Here is an 18,276-nt window from a genome sequence, read left to right on the forward strand (position 1 = left end):
TTTCCTTAGAATAGGACAGTGGTTTTAATGATAAATTAAGTGAAATCTCACTTGGCATGAAGTATATAAAATAGTAAATATTTCAAGGTACTGCTTTGCAGTAATAGAGACTGCATTTAAAAATAATTGCCTTGGATCTGCCGTATCATACAAAGGAATAGAGTGACAACACAACCATGATGTGACACATCTGCATTACAGCTTTTCATCTCAATTCAGTTTTTAACAGGTTCCATCAGCTGACTGCATTCAGTATATGAAGCGGTGTTTTCTGCCAGCCTCTACTGGAGAAGAAGCAGCAATCTCCTGATGCTTCCCAGCAATGAGAAACTTGCCTGAATGTCATTGCTGCCACCATAGAGTGCAGCTGTCAGTCACGGGGTAGAGTTTATATAGATGTATGTCTCCAATGCTCCTCTGCTGAGCCCATCGTGCACAGCCCATTGCAATAGAAACCAGAGCTAGGACTGGGACTGAGATATTAAACCCCATTTTCTCTGCTCCAAGACTGTCAGACAAGGGGAGATGAAGCATTTTGTCCAGTTAAAAAAGTGGTGTGGGGCCATTAGAGGAAACAACAGCTCGTTATAAGTTGCTCTGGTATGACCTGTCTCCGCTGTGACTTTTCCTGGCAGTCCCTCAGTATGTCTGTCACTGGGAGTGATGGCTCAGTGTCTGGGTTTCAGCGGACGTCCTTCTTACACCTCTCAAAACACACAGTTCACTGGTGCTTCGGCTGGGCTATGTCCTCCACAAGTTCTGCGTAGTGTATGTTGGAAGAGCAAAACCCTGTCATAGAGAAATCTCTTCTCCAAAATCCTGCTTTGGACTATCTGAGGACAAGGCTTTTGTTTCATCAGAGGAAAGACTTAAAACATCCAGTGCAAATAGGAAAAACACTGATGTCGACTGTCACTGTGGACTTTCCGCATTGTTTTTTCTCAAAGCATGGAAAACGATAGATTAAATTTCTGTTCCATCCCATCATTGAAACTATCCTGTATTTTCATCCTCAGGTAGAACCCAACTGCTCCACTTAAATAAATGTGGATACACTTGGTCTACCCAATGCAGACAAGTCAAGAAGTTTAACCCTTCAGCTGCAGAAGAGCAGCCACAGACCACATTTCTCATGGTACACTTGGATCTTTCACTGGTCTGCCCATCAGTTGGTGGGATGTTCTTTAATCCAGTCACTGAACTAAACTGACTAGCAATGTAGAAGGCAAAACCAAACTGTGTAATTAAATCACAGTGATTACTGGGTAATGGCAGCAGCCTGGAAACACCATTTCTGGGCTGCATCCATCCACTCAAACACTTCTGCAGAAAAGCTACTTGAAGCCTGCTCACATGGGGTAGCAGCCAGACTGCACCCGGAAAAAAAAATAAATTACAACTGCTGTCTTCGTCATCTGCAAAATTAATGCTTGGTGCTCCACTTCATCCACATACTGTTGAAAGATTCTTCACTGTTATTATGCTTGAAGAGTTTTTTTTCCAAATGTCATATTGGCATGTAACAACCACAATATTCATAACGTGCAGGTGAACTTTCATAAAGCAGAGGAGAAAATTAACATTCTTCCTTATCAGAGGAAATTGAATCTGATTTTTCATTCCATCAAAACATCTCTTCACAGACAGAATAAATCCCATAAATTGCTTTAACCCATGTATCTGCCTAGAGTCCATTCTATACGCTATTGTAACAAAGCATGTAATCAAAGTAAATGAGCATAATTACCGAGTGCAAATATCTGGATTCTTTTCTCAGACATTTCATATGTGACCATTTTACCATATGTTTACATTGAAAAATAAAAATAAAATACATTAGATTGGAAGATAAAAGGGTATACATTAAAAATTCATGCAGAAAGTGTCTCGTAGCCATGATTACCATTATAACTATTCATTCAAATCTAGTCTTTTCTCCCCAAATGTAAATTTAACCAAATCATAAAGCGTGGCCAAATAATAACCCATTTCAAGGGACAGTGGGGTCCCATGCTATCAGACTTCACAGCAAGACTCTCATTTCTCTCTACCAGGTAGGAACAAGAAACGACTGCACAATTCCATTTATTTAATGGTAGTTCAGGTGAATTTATCTGGTTTTTTTACACTCGTGTTTCTAGTTCTAGCTATCCTGAGGGGTCAGACAGACTTCTTTAAGGGAACCTCACAGCTGTACAACTTTCTTGAGCAGTAACATCCCCCTTAACACATCACATCCCCATCCCCGCAGCTGCACTGGGCAGGGGGGACTGCCGCGACTCGGGAGCTGCCCTTCCCCACAGATGCAGCAAGACCAGGAAAAATTACATGCGCCTTTCTTTATCCTCCACGTCTGACAGAAGCAGAAGGCACGACCCGTCGTAAGTGTTACAAGTCAGGTTGTGTCACATCACAACAGCTTAACAGCATGGCTGGTGGCACAAGTCATGTCAGCAGTTAAATGACAGTAACAGAGTCACCTGTCAGGTCGTGGCTCCCGGAATCAAGTAACACATGCATATTGATGGCACGTAATAGTATGCGCACAGATACATCTTCATAAAGATAATATAAATCAAGCTCCTGTCCAGGACAGGCGCATGTCACAGCTGTAAGATGTGGAAGTTAATTCATTTAAATTACATTTTAAACCAGACAGAACCGTAATCTGTCCCGAGGCACGTTAATACATCAGGTATCCTGATCCATCTTTCAAACGGTCCTGAGTTAGATAATTTTTTTTTCCACATAACTACCTCTCAATTGAAAACAAGCCCTGAAATGATATTTAAACTACATTTCTCCTTCCACTCCAAGTGCAAATTAAGTTACATATTTAGAAAAAATAAGTCTTTCAAGAAACCAGCTATGCAACGTTAGCAGCAAATGACCTGATCTCTAATAATAACTTCATACTTATCAGGACTAATCCAAAATAGAAGTGCTCAACCGATTTTCTTTTCCCCCAAGATAACATTTTCTTCATTTCCTGATGAAACTGGCCATGAATGAAAGTGCACTTAAGCAAAGAAAACTACGCAATTAGACTCTTCTTCGACACATATGAATACAAGCATAAGCTAATTTACAAGTCTTTAGCTACGTTGTCTTGTAGGAATTTTTACACTACTCTGCTTCCAGAGCAAAGAAAATTACAGTCTTTGCTCTTGACTGTAGCACCCGAAGTTCAACTGTTCAGTGACATTTCTGGTGTGGTTGCTGGAGGGTAGAGGAGTACAGCTGAGATACAGTCCTACTAATGTGAGAGTTCCCCAAGACTTCAGGGTATTTCTGCAGGAAAAATATAGTTTGATTTTACATACCTCACACAAAAGCCCAGATGTTTGCAGTGTTTAGGCACAATGAGATGCATAGACATGGTACCCATGTATGCAAATATCCTGCTTCTGAGCATAACCAAAATGATTGCAGAAATGATGCAGATATGCAACACTTCAATACTTCTTGGTAATTTGCTTTCTGTGGTGTCTTCAGTTGCTGATATTTTGTTTTAGTGTTGTGTGTTAGAGAGTCTTTGAATGGAGGAAAATGCCACAGAAGATAGATCTCAGAAAAAAAAAAAAAAAAGAGTTGCACATTTTACAGCTGTAGTATCGAAGTAGGAGACACCTGGTAGCAGACACTGAAATCAATACTGTTGAAACAAAATATGACAAAATGCAGACTCTTTCATTATCTGGTTATTAACTACCAAGACAGACTACCAGGGCTTTTGGCAGACTCTTTATCCTCAGGTGCTTTTAGTCACAATCACATACATGTCTTAACGGGATGCCCTAACTGAGGGTACAGGAATTACATTCCTGAATGGCACCAAGATCTCTCTCCTGTCTTCGGCAGGGGCCAGCACCAGCTACTTCAGCATAAAGTCTAGAAACTCCAAATAGGCAAGAATTGGGAGTAATCCCTCTTCCACATCATGACTTGTTTTGAAGTCTGAAAGGTAGGAATCGACTTTCAGTGCTCCCACGGGAGGCTGGGCATCCCTCCCAGCAAGATATCCAGGGCTCCTGCAAACAGCAATAATCTTGGTATCTGTCTAAACAACCAATTCCTTTTTTTTGCATTATGCTGCATCCTCAGCCTCCTGGGCCCTGTAGGGCCACCACCTCCTCGGTTCAATTTCATAGTTTAACTCAATCCAAAATTACCAAATACATGCAATTACATGGTGGCATTTGCATCACCATGCTGTCCAAGCTGGACCACGAGCAGATGTGGGTTCACGTGCATGCCGGCAGACACGGTGCCTGGCTGGCAGCGGCCGTCTCTAACAGCAGCCTCATGAGCCTTCCCCTCTATCTTATTTTACAAAGTCAAATAGATGCATTTATTCCCTAAAGGGCTTTTCTGAATTGCAGCAGCTCTGCAGAAGTTGTCCACTGGCCCTGTGCACCAGCACCCTGCACAGGCCGCAGCTCTGCAGGCAGCGCCCAGCCTCAGCATGAACCATGGCTGGTCCCTTCGGAGACCCTGTGGGGCTTTGGCCGGAATGTGCTATAGCAGCAGTGGGGGGACACAGGCTATGGGAAGGCCACCAAACTGAAGCACAAACCCGGGTCCAGCTGCTCAGTATCAGCACTCAGTTAATCAGTTATTATTACACCAACTTTCCCACTCCAATGCCTTTCTGAACAACTTGCTTAGTTGAGTTTAATCCTTTGTTATTCAGAGAGCACCATTCTCCTCACGTGATATACCACTGACAAAAAATATTAAGATCTGGTAGTATTCTTCCTAATAGCACTAGATCATTATTTCCCTTGTAACTCTTACTCTATACATGTTACTCAAAGGCTCAGTACAGGGCACCATTAAAGAAACATTTAGGCCCCTGATATTACTGGGGAACACCAGATCCTGCTTTTTACATAGCTTTAGTAAGGCCAGCAGAACATCTTCAGGGCCCGAAATAAGTGAGGCAATTTCAGCTCGCAATTCCATCAGCCTTTTTTTTTAATGTGGGAAGAGGAAAGCACATTCCTGACCCTGCTTTGATGACACAATATCATCTCAATTCAATACTGCAGGAGAAATGCTGGACAGGTGGAATCCTGACCTGGGGAAGGAAACCCATCTACAACACCATCATTTTTTCAATGAAACTGTAATATTCAAATCGCTTTACAAAGCTGTGAATAGCAACAGAACAAGATGAGCATTGCCTTCTGCCCTAGTTATACCCTTCTCTTGTGATGATCTGCTCTGAAGTAACTGGATTGAGAGGGACTGCATAGGTGCTAGGCTGGTAACAAATCTTTTTTTCTCTTCTTTCTAATTGTTGGAATAAGCAGCAGCATTGAGCTAAAAATAAGACCAAGCATTCTCCAGATCTGCAATTATTCTCTCAACTTGTATGTGTCTACAATATTTCTTTCACTAATCACTACAGCACAAAATATGCCAGAATTGTTTGAAATCCGAGTCCAATCTCAGACACAGTAAAAGACTAATAACAAATGTTGTTTACACACATTTAATTCAACATACCAGAAGCAATTTTCTTACTCTCTTTAGCATTTTATTTGCTTATAAATACAAGTCAATACCACAAGATGGCACTTTCTTACTTGCGACACACACTATTATAAACACTTACCCTCTTCAAATGTTCCCAGATGTTTACGACATGTAATTTCTCAGTGGTTTTGAAACATTTAAAAAAGCAAGACCTTCTACAAACTGCATTTGTGTTTGATGTATATTAAATGAGGTCAGGTAATTAAATTCAAAAAAAGAATTTATAAATATTTCTGATAAGAAAATTTAAATACAAAAGCAGAGTTTGTATTAATTAAACTGAATAACAATTTAAACTGGCCATAATGTATCTACATGGTTTAATTTAATTTAAAATACTTTTTAAACAATCAAATCCTCTAGCCATTCATCAAAACACCTATCTACTCAACTCTTTAAAAAATATTATTGGTTAAGAAACCACCTATGCTTTTTCGTAACAATCCTTATTCTGTCCTGTAGGTGGAAATGAAGTAAAATCATATTCCAGACTAGAAAACAGGATAAGAAGGAAAAAACTTTAAAAAACCTGGTAACTTCAGACACTTCAACTCATTCTTCCTTGCATTTCTCAAAATACATGATCCATTTTAAAGTCTTTGAACGAAATGTAAACACTAGAAAACTCATTGTTGAAATATGTGAAGAATAAAGAACCCTGCACTAATATAGTGCATAATGATGCTGTGTCAAACTTGTCATTTACAATAAATGTCACATTTTCCTCAGGATTGTCATGCCTTTTTTTTTACTAATTCCTTTTGATGTCTGTAGATTCTTTTATTTTTTTAATTCCCATTGCTCAACAGGAAGAGATGTATTTTCTGGCCTCTTCAGAAAAGTTTCACAAGATCCAAGTCTTTGACTCCATTTTTTTTAATAAAGTGGCAAAATTTTAAGCTTGCAATACTTCTGTTCTGCCCGGTATATTACACATCAGAAGATTCCTCAAAAAACTGAGAAGTCGGAGAGTTCCAAAAAAGAAAGCAGTTAAGGCAGTCGATGTCTACATTTGGATTTCTTTTTTATGTTACATATCAATGTCTCCATCATAGGCTAAGGTTAGAGGCTTCTGCTGCGGAGGAGTGCTTTGATGCTGCTTTGTTTTTTTGCTGCAAGAAAAATATTTCAGGAGACAAAATTATAAACTGTAATACGCTCAGAAACGCCATCAAAAACCAACCTTCAACAAAAAATCAACTTCCCACAATGGCTATTTAATTTTGCAACCAGGTGACACAGTAGTACAGTCACTACTTTCAAGAAAAACCACATGAACCTGCTTGAGTGCTATTACGTGCGTGGTACGGACATACAGCCTGCCGAAAATGGGCAGCCAACTGTGCTCTTCATCTGGAGAGGAAATAAAGCATATTTGTCTCCCATGTCTTCTCACAGCTGACAAAACAAGGAACACCTCGCAGAAAAATTGAAACATGAACTGTCTAGGAGTGGGATATTCTCATTTTTTCTTTGGCACGGTATTGAAGCAACAATAATTATTATTGAGAAATACACTTCCTGACCAGCCTTTGAGTGATGGAGAACTATGTAACGTTATTTAAAAAATCCTCTGTATGCTCCACTGTGAAGCCATAGAGAAATGGCAGCTACATGGCTTGGAAAATAAGGAAGTTTCTAAGCAGCATCCAAAGGCTGTTACTTAAGCTTTTAACTGAAGATGAAGACTGAGAGAAAGCCTAAGAGAGTGAGAGTGAATAAACTGATTTTGGATGAAAGAGGGCAACAATGCTGTCAGGCCATGGTTGTGACTCTTGGTTGCCTGCCCTGATCTGACAGGGGTTGAGGCAGTTTGCACAATTAATGTTTGTAAAGACCAGGCCAGCTCCATGGTCCCCAGGGACAGCTGTGGGCGTTGCAGGACACACGGACACTGGCCACTGCCCCCTTCGTATCCTCCAAGATGCATCAACGGCAGCACCTTTCCAAATATTCCAACCAGAGAGTGCAACACCAGCTCCGTCAAGCCAGGCCTACCACCCCTGCCTGGGGCGACTGCTGCTCTGGAGAAGGGCAGACAACTCCCTCACCAGTAAAGCCCAGTGATGCACTGGTGTGGACACGAGCTTTGGCATGCCTGGTACCCTATCCCTAACCGTGGCTGGTAACAGCAGCTTTAGACACATGACATGTTTCCACCTGATGTATTCAGTGCAAAAACCTATTTAGGGATTTCCTGAGCTGGAGCGTACATCCAGAAAACCACAATTAACACCAAGAGACCCAATCTCCCGTGAACCATTATGCCATCTTTGAATCCATTTATCTTCCTGGCATGCACAGTCCCTGGCAGCAGTAAGCTCACAAGGTAACAATGCACTGTGTGAAAAATAAAAACTTTTGTTTATTTTAAATGATCATTTCATCAGATGCCTCCTACTTCTTATATGGTGGGAAATAAGAATTCCCTAGTGCCCTTTTCTACTCCATTCATGATTTCATAGATCTCTATTGTATTCCCACATCAAACATAATTTTCCAGCTGAATGCCCCTATTCTATTTAGTCCTTCCTTGAGCGGAAGCCAGCTCCTCAATCCAATCAGCCTCCTTGCCTTTTTTCAGTTTTACTTTATTTTTTTTTTTAAAGAATACAATAAAAAGCCCTTTCTAATCCCAGCAGAAGTCTGAATAAATATAAGCGCCTATTGATAATCAAAGAGAATTCTTTCCCTGCATGGTCACCAGACTTCTTCACAATTACGTCCGTTAACGTTTACAATTTGGGGACTTATAAATTACTCTGAGGTAGAGGCCAAATGAAGGCAGTTAAGTAATCCAAGCTCCATCCTTTCCTAAAGCCTTAAGGATTAAAACTCTGCATCAGAGCACTGTGATATATTTTGGATTGTTGAAATAAAAGCAAGCTAGCTTTTATTTAATGACAAAATACATGCCATACTCACCACATCAGGTAGGATGTAAAAATCAGGAAAACTATGATGAGGAATCCGCCAGCCGATACTCCATATACCCACATCTTCAGTTTACCATCTGTTGGAAAATGAGGAAAAAGGACAGAGGGGGAAAAGGGAAGAATAAAAAACTTTATTCTAAAATACACAAATTCATAAGAGATTAAGTAAAGAGAAAGCACACAAGCAAAATTAGTAGCATCATTGATGGGAATACAGCAAGGACTGGCTGGGAATAATCCAGAAACCCCACATGTTTGATAGAAAAAAAGATTCCTGTAAAAATCAATCATTTTAAAGACAAAATCTTATCTTTGGTAAGGAGTGTAGATTTTCCTCAATGAAAACTGAAAATGAACTCTTCATCTCAGTCTTCCAAAGCAGCATTATTTCATAACCTCCCCTCTGGCTGAGCTCCTGCAGTTCGTTACAGGCAGTCTGGGCTTGTGGTGCAGCACAAGAAATACAGCTTGGCCAGGCTCCTGCCTATGGAAAGGAGCAGGGGCACGAGTGGGGCAGGGACAGGCAGCAACCCTGCCCACAAAAGGTGCTCCCAGGTGTGGGACCTCCTGCAGCAGGTGCTGAGCTGCAGGAGGTGGTGAGAAGACTGCGTAGCATCAGGGAGGCTGAGAAGGAGTTAGATGGCTGGCTCCAAGTGCAGTCTGCAGTGGACCCATGGCCACACAGCCAAAAACTCCCCCACTGGCACACATGGAAGGGAAGGGGGCCAATAGTGTGGAAGAATGGAAGCTTGCAATGGCAAGGACCTGCAGGACGAAGAGACTTCCCCTGAAGCCTGAGGTGCCCTTGCAGAACTGCTTCACTGCTCTGCAGACTTGAAGAGGAAAGACCTGTCACATCAGGAGAGACACTAGAGCTGTGTAAGGCAGCCTGGGCCGCTGCCCGTGTAACAACCAGCACAACTAGGAAAAGGTGATGTAGGTGGCCTCTTCAGGGATCTGTTTGGCAGAGCACCATGGGATAAAGCCCTGGAGGGAAGAGGGGCTCAAGAAAGCTGGTTGATATTCAAGAATCACCTCCTCCAACCTCAGGAGCAATGCATGCCAGCAAAAAGGAAGTCAGGCAAAAATGCCAGGCCTGCATAGATGAACAAGGAGCTTCTGCACAAGCTCAAACACAAAAAGGAAGCCTACAGAGGGTGGAAGCAAGGACAGACAGCCTGGGAGGAATACAGAGAAACTGTCCGAGCAGCCAGGGGTCAGGTTGGGAAAGTCAAAGACCTGATAGAATTAAATCTAAATGTCAAGGGCAACAAGAAAAACTTCTATAGGTATATCTGTGAGAAAAAGAAGACTAGGCAAAATGTGGGCCCTCTCTGGAAGGAAACAAGAGACCTGGTTACCTGGGATATGGAGAAGACTGAGGTACTCAATGACATTTTTGCCTCAGTCTTCACCAACAAGTGCTCCAGTCACACTGTCCAAGTCGCAGAGGCAAAGGCAGGGACTGGGAGAATGAAGAACCACCCACTGTAGGGGAAGATGAGGTCAAGACCATCTGAAGCTGCACAAATCCATGGAATCTGAGGAGATGCATCCATGGGTCCTGAGGGAACTGGCAGATGATGTGGCTCAGCCACTATCCATCGTATTTGAGAAGTCGTGGCAGACCAGTGAAGTTCCTGCTGACTGGAAAATGGGAAACATAACCCCCATTTTTAAAAAGCAAAAAAAGGAAGACCCAGGGAACTGCAGGCCAGTCAGTCTCACCTCTGTGCCTGGCAAGATGGAGTGGATCCTCCTGGAAACTATGCTGGGGCACATGGAAATAAGGAGGTGATTGGTGACAGCCAACATGGCTTCACTAAGGGCAAATTGTGCCTGACAAATTTGGTGGCCTTCTACAACCAGGTTACAGCATTGGTGGATAAGGGAAGAGCAACTGACGTCCTCTATCTAGACTGTGCAAAGCATTTGACACTGTCCCACACAACATCCTTGTCTCTAAATTGGAGAGATGTGGATTTGAGGGATGGACCACTCGGGAGATAAGGAATTGGCTGGATGGTCACACTTAAAGAGTTGTGGTCAATGGCTCAGTGTCCACGTCAAGAGCAGCGATGAGTGGTGTTCCTCAGGGGTCGGTGTTGGGACTGGCATTGTTTAATATCTTTGCTGGTGACATGACAAGCTGTGTGGTGCGGTGGACAGGCTGGAGGGAAGGGATGTGCCATCCAGAGGGACCTGGACAGGCTGGAGAGGTGGGACCGTGCTAACTTCATGGAGTTCAACAAGGCCAAGTGCAAGGTCCTGCACATGGGTCGGGGCAATCCCAAGCACAAATACAGTCTGGGCCATGAGTGGATTGAGAGCAGCCCTGCGGAGAAGGACTTGAGGGTGTTGGTTGACAAGAAGCTCAACATGACCTGGTAATGTGCGCTCGTAGCCCAGAAAGCCAACCACATCCTCAGCTACAGCAAGAGAAGTGTGGCCAGCAGGTCGAGGGAGGGGATTCTCACCTCTACTCTGCTCTTGTGAGACCCCACCTGCAGTGCTGTGTCCAGCTCTGGGACCCCCCAACAGAAGAAGAACATGGACCTGCTCGAGCAGGTCCAGAGGAGGCCACAAAGATGCTCAGGGGTCTGGAGCACCCCCCCTGTGAGGATAGGCTGAGAGAGTTGGGGGTGTTCAGCCTGGAGAAGAGAAGGCTCCAAGGAGACCTTAGAGAGGCCTCCCAGTACTCCAAGAGGGCTACAGGAAAGCTGGGGAGGGACTCTTGATCAGGGGGTGTAGGGATAGGATGAGGGGTAAAGGTTTTAAACTGAAAGAGGGGAGATTTAGATGAGATATTAGGAAGAAATTCTTCACTGTGAGGGCAGTAAGACACTGGCACAGGTTGCCCAGAGAAGCTGTGGCTGCCCCCTTCCTGGCAGTGTTCAAGGCCAGGTTGGACGGGGCTTTGAGCAACCTGGGCTAGTGGAAGGTGTCCCTGTCCATGGCAGGGGGTTGGGACTGGATGATCTTTAAGGTCCCTTCCAACCCAAACCATTCTATGATTCTATGATAAGTACAGGACCCCAGTGGCTGCTCTGGGAAAGGCAGTTCAATGTTTAGCTGACCCAGACAGAAATGCAGGTAACACCTGATATGTTTAGCCTAAAGAAAAGAGAACTAAGAAGGGATGGGATTGTTCTCCATAAATACTTGGGGGTCAACTGGGGTAATCACTAGCAAGAGCAAGTGAACAAGCTACTTAGAGCTGAAAAACGCTTGGGCAACAAATGGGAATAAATTTGGCTTAGAATAATAACAAGCATATGCTTTGTAATAGAAAGAGGGATAAAGTTGTACAAGAGCCTTCTAGTTGGGCCACAGGAATAGGGGACATAACTGGCTTTAAGACAAGGTAAGGCTCTTGATAGGACTGTTTGGGTTGCAACGACAGGGGACCTACTCTGTGACCCTTGCAGGAACCCCTCCATACACATGAGCTTGAGCTTGTTGAAACATTTCCTTCTGATAGAAAGTCTCAAAACACATTATTTGGACAGGTCCTTAATTATAAGCTATGCATTAATAATAATAATTTTTAAAAGATCAATATTTCTGTTTCTTGCTCTGTTCTGGCTGTACAGCTTTCCTTGTGGGCAGAAGCAATGGTAGTTTTTTCATGCAGCAGTAGTCTGAACTGATTCAAATCAACAGAGCTGTTAATACATACTGGAGGCAGGAATAGGAACCTGTGCCATGCCCACAGACATGGTTTGACAGCGGCCATTTCAAACTCAGTCATGCGAGTGAGGAGTTACTTCACAGACAATCACTGAGCCTGTTTTACATTTTATGTTTGAATGATGAAATTTTTCAAAGGGAAACATATTTAATCAGATCCCATTCTTTCTCTTTTTTCTTCCAGGCTCTGTGGAAAGGCCGAGTACCTCTCACAGATTTTCTCTTCTCCTTGAAACACTTACAGCCTATCTCCCATGTGAGAAGTGAGAGAACTGACTTCTCCCATGGGAGTTCGTCAGGACTGGGTAGGTTGTTGGGGTTTTTTTTTCTGAAGTCTGGGTATGAAATTTGTCACACTCTCAACTTGAGAGGGCCAAAAAACATTTAGCAGTTCTGCAAAGGGACTGTCATAGCCACAAAAAGGTATCCCACCATGTCTGCTATGAAGGAAGCTATGCTCTCCGTCCCCACATAAAGGCATTAGACCATGTCATCCTACAATTTAAACAGTGCTATTTAAATTGCCTCTCAACTTGAAAAAAGTTTCTGTACCTGAACTCTGGCCTCCCAGAGTGTGGTAAAGAAAGGAAAAACACAGCCTGATTCGAAATCAGTTCTGTGCACTCCTGCAGAGCATTTAAAAGAACAAAAACATCAGCCTCATTAAATCATAATAAAATTTGTGTTCCAAACTGTACATAGGAAGGAAAACCACAAATCAACTGCAGAAAGGCACGTATAGTTTTACTGACAGATATAAGTCCTTAGACGTACACAAATGTCAAGGACTATGGTACTGCAGGGCGGTAAATGCCAGCCATACAGGGAGCATTCACCATCGACCTGTTATCAAGAGCATAACTGGTAGGTAACAGCGGTTTCCTGGCTCAGCTAGCAGTAATTATTGCAAACCCCCAGACTAGTAAGCCTGAGAGCCTGTTTAACAGGAGTAATTACATATTTTGTGAAGAAGTTACACAAAGGGGAGTGATTTGAAGAGCACCAGACTTCAGCTAGGGTCGAAAGGGCACATACAGACTGAAGAGTTACCTGCAGGATGCCATGGGGTTGGTGATACACTCAGCACACACAGAGCACATTTATTCCTTTCCCATATATTGTTTCTATAACATTTCTGCTCTAAAATTAAATAACACCATGTTCTGTAACCTTCTTAAGTCCCTATGTCTGTCTTGTAGTCCCTGGGGGAGAGCTGGCTCACAGACGTTGCACTGTGGTCAAACCCACCAAAAGCTTTCAAGGCTGCAGCCTTGAATGCTGATTTAAAAAGAGAGGATTGCAGCATCCACCTACACCTCTCTCCCTTTTTCTAACTCCGTAAAGGTACCATCCAAAGAGATGACACCTAAGTAAGACAGCCTACAGAGGTCCACGGATGCTGACAAAAAGGCAATTAACCCCAAACCTGTGACTCAAACTGCTGGTGATCTGCGTGGGCTTCTGGATGATGGGTTTGATTGAAAACCGGCCAACTTTAAAAGGCTTTGGACTGAGCTGCTCTACGAGCTCAGAGACTGTCAACGCAAAGGTTAACTACTGTATGCAAATCAAATATGTAAATGTAACATTCAAAGTGTGATCACACATATCAGACAGAATTATGGCTCCCTGAATCCCGTAACAGAACCTTTCATTACATGTTTTCTAAAGTCTCATGTTCATTACAAACTAAGAGGAAACAAATGCAATGTCAGGTAACGGAAGAGGAGGAAGACTGCACTGCCAGTATTTTAGAATATGGGGAGAATTAATGTGTTTCAGTAAAACTTGATGCAGCTGACACCTCTGTCTCCCATTTTAAAGTCCCATTTGCATTTTAGAAATTTATTTTGAATAAATTCATCTAACAAAATAACAGTCAAAATGGTAATCAGCTATTGCACCTACAGCACTAGTCCTGTGGACCAGTCTGGACACATCCACTACGCGGTTCTAAACTGGGAAGCATTTTATGGTGTGGAAGTCAAAGATCTGCTTGGGATGCACTGCTTGGGCACAGCAGTTTGCCTGCTTTTCATGGGGCATTTTTTAATGTCTTAACTTCAACACTTAAAACTCTAAACTCTATGCTTTCTACCCTGTTTTTTTCCATATACTTTTGAAATATGGCAAGAAACAACCAATGTTTTCTTTAATGAAATCTTAAGTACTTTCTGCTCTGAATCTTCTGAAGCGCTTGTGATCAATATCTTTCTTGGACCAAACATATTACTTCTAGAAACATCATCAGATAATAGTTCTAAGCATGCCCCCAAATCACATATGAGTATACTTTTGCAAAATATTATTGCTTCATTCTGTCTTTGCTATCTCTCAACATAAGAGATTGTGATTACTCTGCAGAGGCACAAAGGAATGAAAGATGGCATGCGAGTTAGAAACTGGGAGGCTGCTCTGCAGCTCCCAGACACAATCTCTGATGTTATGATCTACAAAGCTTGTACCTTTCTTCTACAGAAACGTTGTAAAGACAATTTATTCCATTCATATTTAAGTTTTTCACCTGGATTAAAAGGTTGAATAGACCATCCTTTGAAAATGTCATGCATTTTTGAGTTGACAGGTTTATTTTTTCCAGCAATGGTCTTAACATCAGCTTTCTTATCTTCTAAACCTGGTACCTTCATGCAGTAATCCAGGAAACCATTTGATCTCATTATTTCTGTATATCCTCGCTCACAACCGCAGACTCCTCTCTAGGCGATAAAAGGGAATTCAGTATTAAACCAGATAGCATCCTCTCCCAGAACAGTGAAAATCGTAGGCAATTTATGAAGAAACTGCAAGGTATATCCTGCACATGCACCACTGAACCAAACATGCTAGGAACTGGTGCCCATAAACCTATTTCAGTTCAAAAAGCCAAAATACATTTGAGGTTGAAAAAGAATCAGTAATTATAGAGAAGCCCAACATAACAAACATTTTCATCCTAACAGGCTTAATAACAGGTATCCAAACTCCTCTTGTCAGAAACAATTTTCCCACTGACCCTGCTGGGCACTAGAAGAGATGAACAAGAAACAATCCCCCTTCAGACCTAAACCCTCCTCATGTCTTTCCACTCTGGTATTTCGCAGGACTATCTGAAATGCTTTCTTTCTTACGGTCAAATATCCACTGCCCTGGATCAGTCTAAGTAGTTTCTTGAAGAGGTTTCTTAGAAGTCTGTGGTTTGTTAAATAGATGCTCCATTTTCTGTCTACTTTAAAATAGCTTTTTTAGATTTTTTTTCTTTGCTAATTATCTTATAATTACAATGCCTGTCTGAGGGTCTGATACCCTCAGTTATGATCCAAACAGGAGATTGATTTACAATCTGTGATAAGGATTTAACTGACATCAGTTTTGTTGCTACAACATCCCCCACTTGTTGACAGACAGAATCTTGAGCTTTTTAAGACAAAAGGTAAAGTCCTAAGAGCTTTTATAGCTAGTAAATTCATGCTTACACATGATTTTTATGTCCCTGTAGGCTCTGAGCACTCTCATGACCACCCTCACATTCAATTGCCCATGAGCTAGTTTCCAATGGTAATTCCTCCCACCAGATATTCATCTGAAGCTGAGAGCTGTGGAAGCTATTTTCAAAACATAAATATGAAAACCCCAACTGTCCCTGGCTACTTTAAGAGTTCTGGGTTTTATACTCCACAGCAGTATTGACACAGACAAGGCATTTTGGGAAGCTCTTACTCTGGATTTCGGTACTGCAGGAAAGCACATCTGTAACCTCTGGGCTCATGTTTGCTCATAGGCAAAGAAGTGGCAGTGGCTTAAATATTTAGCAGGTGTTACTCAACATTTCAGCAAAAAAGGTCACTTCCAGGTTTTGTTTTAGAAGGCAGTATGGGGATGGTGGGATCACACACTACAGCTTCCCTACACTCACGAGGGCTTTCTGTGTCCATGGAGGTGCAGGATAGAATGTACTCTTTTGTGTCCTCTTTTACAGAAGTTTTAAACAGTCCATTTTCTACAGGACAGTACAATAACATTCAATGAAAGTTAAACCAAGATGATCCAAAACCTCTCCATGAAACAAAGCCCATCTTGTAACACCACATAAATACTCCATCACTCGTTTGTGCAGATTTATGGTTTCCTTTCAGACTGAAATTCCCACAACTTCCTCGAGGTGGTACCATGTACACACTAAACTATTTTCTAGATCCTGGAACGCCTTTAAGATACAGAAGCTAATTGAATAGATTTTGTGATGTTAATTTCTCAACCCTATTCTGCAGCGAGCAATTACCTGTGTGCAGTAGGAGAAGGGCTTTCTGCACGGTGGGCTGCAGTGCCGAACTTCTGCAGGTTTCGTCCGAAGAGCACACCCTCCTGTAAAAGAAAATACTGAGTGAGTTCAAGGGCATGTTTTAAAATGTTTTTGACTTGGATCACCATAGTGTAAGAAGTACTTGCTTATTTCATATAGTTAAATACTATTCTATTGAGCACATTAGCATAATATCTGTAGGCATTGCAGTAATTAATTTGCCTTAACAAGGCAGGGAATTATTATCATACCCATCTTGTTAATGGAGAACAGAGATATACAGATTTAAGCAATTTGCCACAGGCCACATAGGAAGTTGGGGACAGAATTGGGAATTAGATGCAGATCTTCTGTGTCCTCATTAACGTCTTATCTACATAAGAAGACATAATCCACATAACACCTTTGCCCATCCTCACTTGGGGAAGTCTCTGCTTCTATAGGAATGAAAACATGTTAATGAGTTCTTAATTACTTGGCAACCTTTGCACATAAAACTTTTGTTGTTATCTTAACTAGTCATTATAAATAGCACTAGATAAGAACACCTGCATTTTCATTTCTACTCTCTTCTCATTCACCCTGTGCTTATTGAGAGAGATCCTATGGATGTGCAAGCCCTCCTGCCTTTGCCAATCTCTCGTGAAGCTTCAAAGTGCTGACCGTGAATCTTCCTTTTCATCCTGCACAGGCAGAATTTGTAGGTCATGGCAACAGCAGGAATCTCACAGTTTGAGTGATCTGAGATTCCTGTGTGTTGAATAGAAGATGTACAGAAACTGGGCTCTCTACCACATGTGTGATGTTCTCTTCTGTTCTCCACAGTTACAGGAAAGTTGCACTAATGGCTGTGCAAGGCAGCCCAGGGAGCCCTTTTAGTATATGTACACTCATTTCTTCCCATGACCAACCCAACAGTATGGGCAACTCGCCCAAATATTCTCATGTAATGACATGTGTGATGTTGACCTGACAGCAAGGCTGGTGAGCTCCCATCTGTCTTTCCTACAACAAATCTGAACTGAAATTCTGAAGGCGTTCGGAAGGATGTCCAACTTCCCTCTGAGCAACTGATGCAGAAGAAGACAGACCTGGAGGGAGGCTTTTCATTCACAATTGTGCATGGCCATTTTTGGATATACCTGTGACATTCATTCCATCCGAGCGCTGACACCACACTGTGCGTACATTGTCTCGCCAAAGGCTGGTTTTCCACAGGTAGTCATAACACTTCCCTCCTGCAATATCAGTATAAATTAGTCTTCACCTTGCAACAAAACCAGACTAAATTCTTGAACGGGAGGAAACAGTGCTGTGGCCACGTTACCTGAGCAAGGCCGTGTCTCCATCGCTTGTCCGGAGCAGCTCTCTTGGTTCTCAGGAGACTGAACAATAAATGCCCTGGATCGAGACTGGCGCCCCGTTGTCTCGAAGCTCCTGCCATTGATGCAGGTGAGCTCGCAGGAGCTCCACTCTGACCACTCTGTCAGGTGGCAATCACCTGCATGTTGAAAGAATAAATTGCAGGTTTTCAAAAGGAATCAGCCTTAAAGGATAAACAACAGTTTTAATAGTGAAATACCCCCCGTTTATCTCCCAGTGGTATGCAATATTCAGATTTTCTGCTTCACGGGGAATCTTATTTTCTCAAAAAACAAAACCAGTCTTTTTCAGGTGATCTAGAAACAGCAGACTGAGCATTTACCTGATCTGCTGAAGTACAAATTCTTACTATGACAGCTGACAGTAGTCAGAACTATGGAAGCATCTCTATCTCAGACAGCTATCACAGGCAGAAATTCACTGTGA

The 18,276-nt window shown here is 42.4% G+C and overlaps 1 protein-coding gene across 6 annotated transcripts in view; it reads right to left on the minus strand.

Moving 5' to 3' along the window:
- Positions 1-5,520: 5,520 nt before the first annotated feature.
- Positions 5,521-18,276, minus strand: part of THSD7B (thrombospondin type 1 domain containing 7B) — a 332,338-nt gene continuing 319,582 nt past the window's right edge. For 5 of the 6 annotated variants that reach the window (XM_074828561.1, XM_074828560.1, XM_074828557.1 and 2 more), the window contains 6 exons: positions 17,795-17,968; positions 17,610-17,705; positions 16,447-16,529; positions 14,692-14,884; positions 8,467-8,554; positions 5,521-6,653 (listed from right to left, as the gene is read on the minus strand). In XM_074828561.1, the coding sequence (XP_074684662.1) occupies positions 6,572-6,653; positions 8,467-8,554; positions 14,692-14,884; positions 16,447-16,529; positions 17,610-17,705; positions 17,795-17,968 (716 nt within the window). In that variant the 3' untranslated portion in view covers positions 5,521-6,571. The remainder of the gene's footprint in view (positions 6,654-8,466; positions 8,555-14,691; positions 14,885-16,446; positions 16,530-17,609; positions 17,706-17,794; positions 17,969-18,276) is intronic. The other variant, XR_012623747.1, reaches the window with a different exon arrangement.

The sequence above is a fragment of the Strix aluco genome, chromosome 6 (genome assembly GCF_031877795.1).
Source record: "Strix aluco isolate bStrAlu1 chromosome 6, bStrAlu1.hap1, whole genome shotgun sequence".
Lineage (NCBI taxonomy): Eukaryota > Metazoa > Chordata > Aves > Strigiformes > Strigidae > Strix > Strix aluco.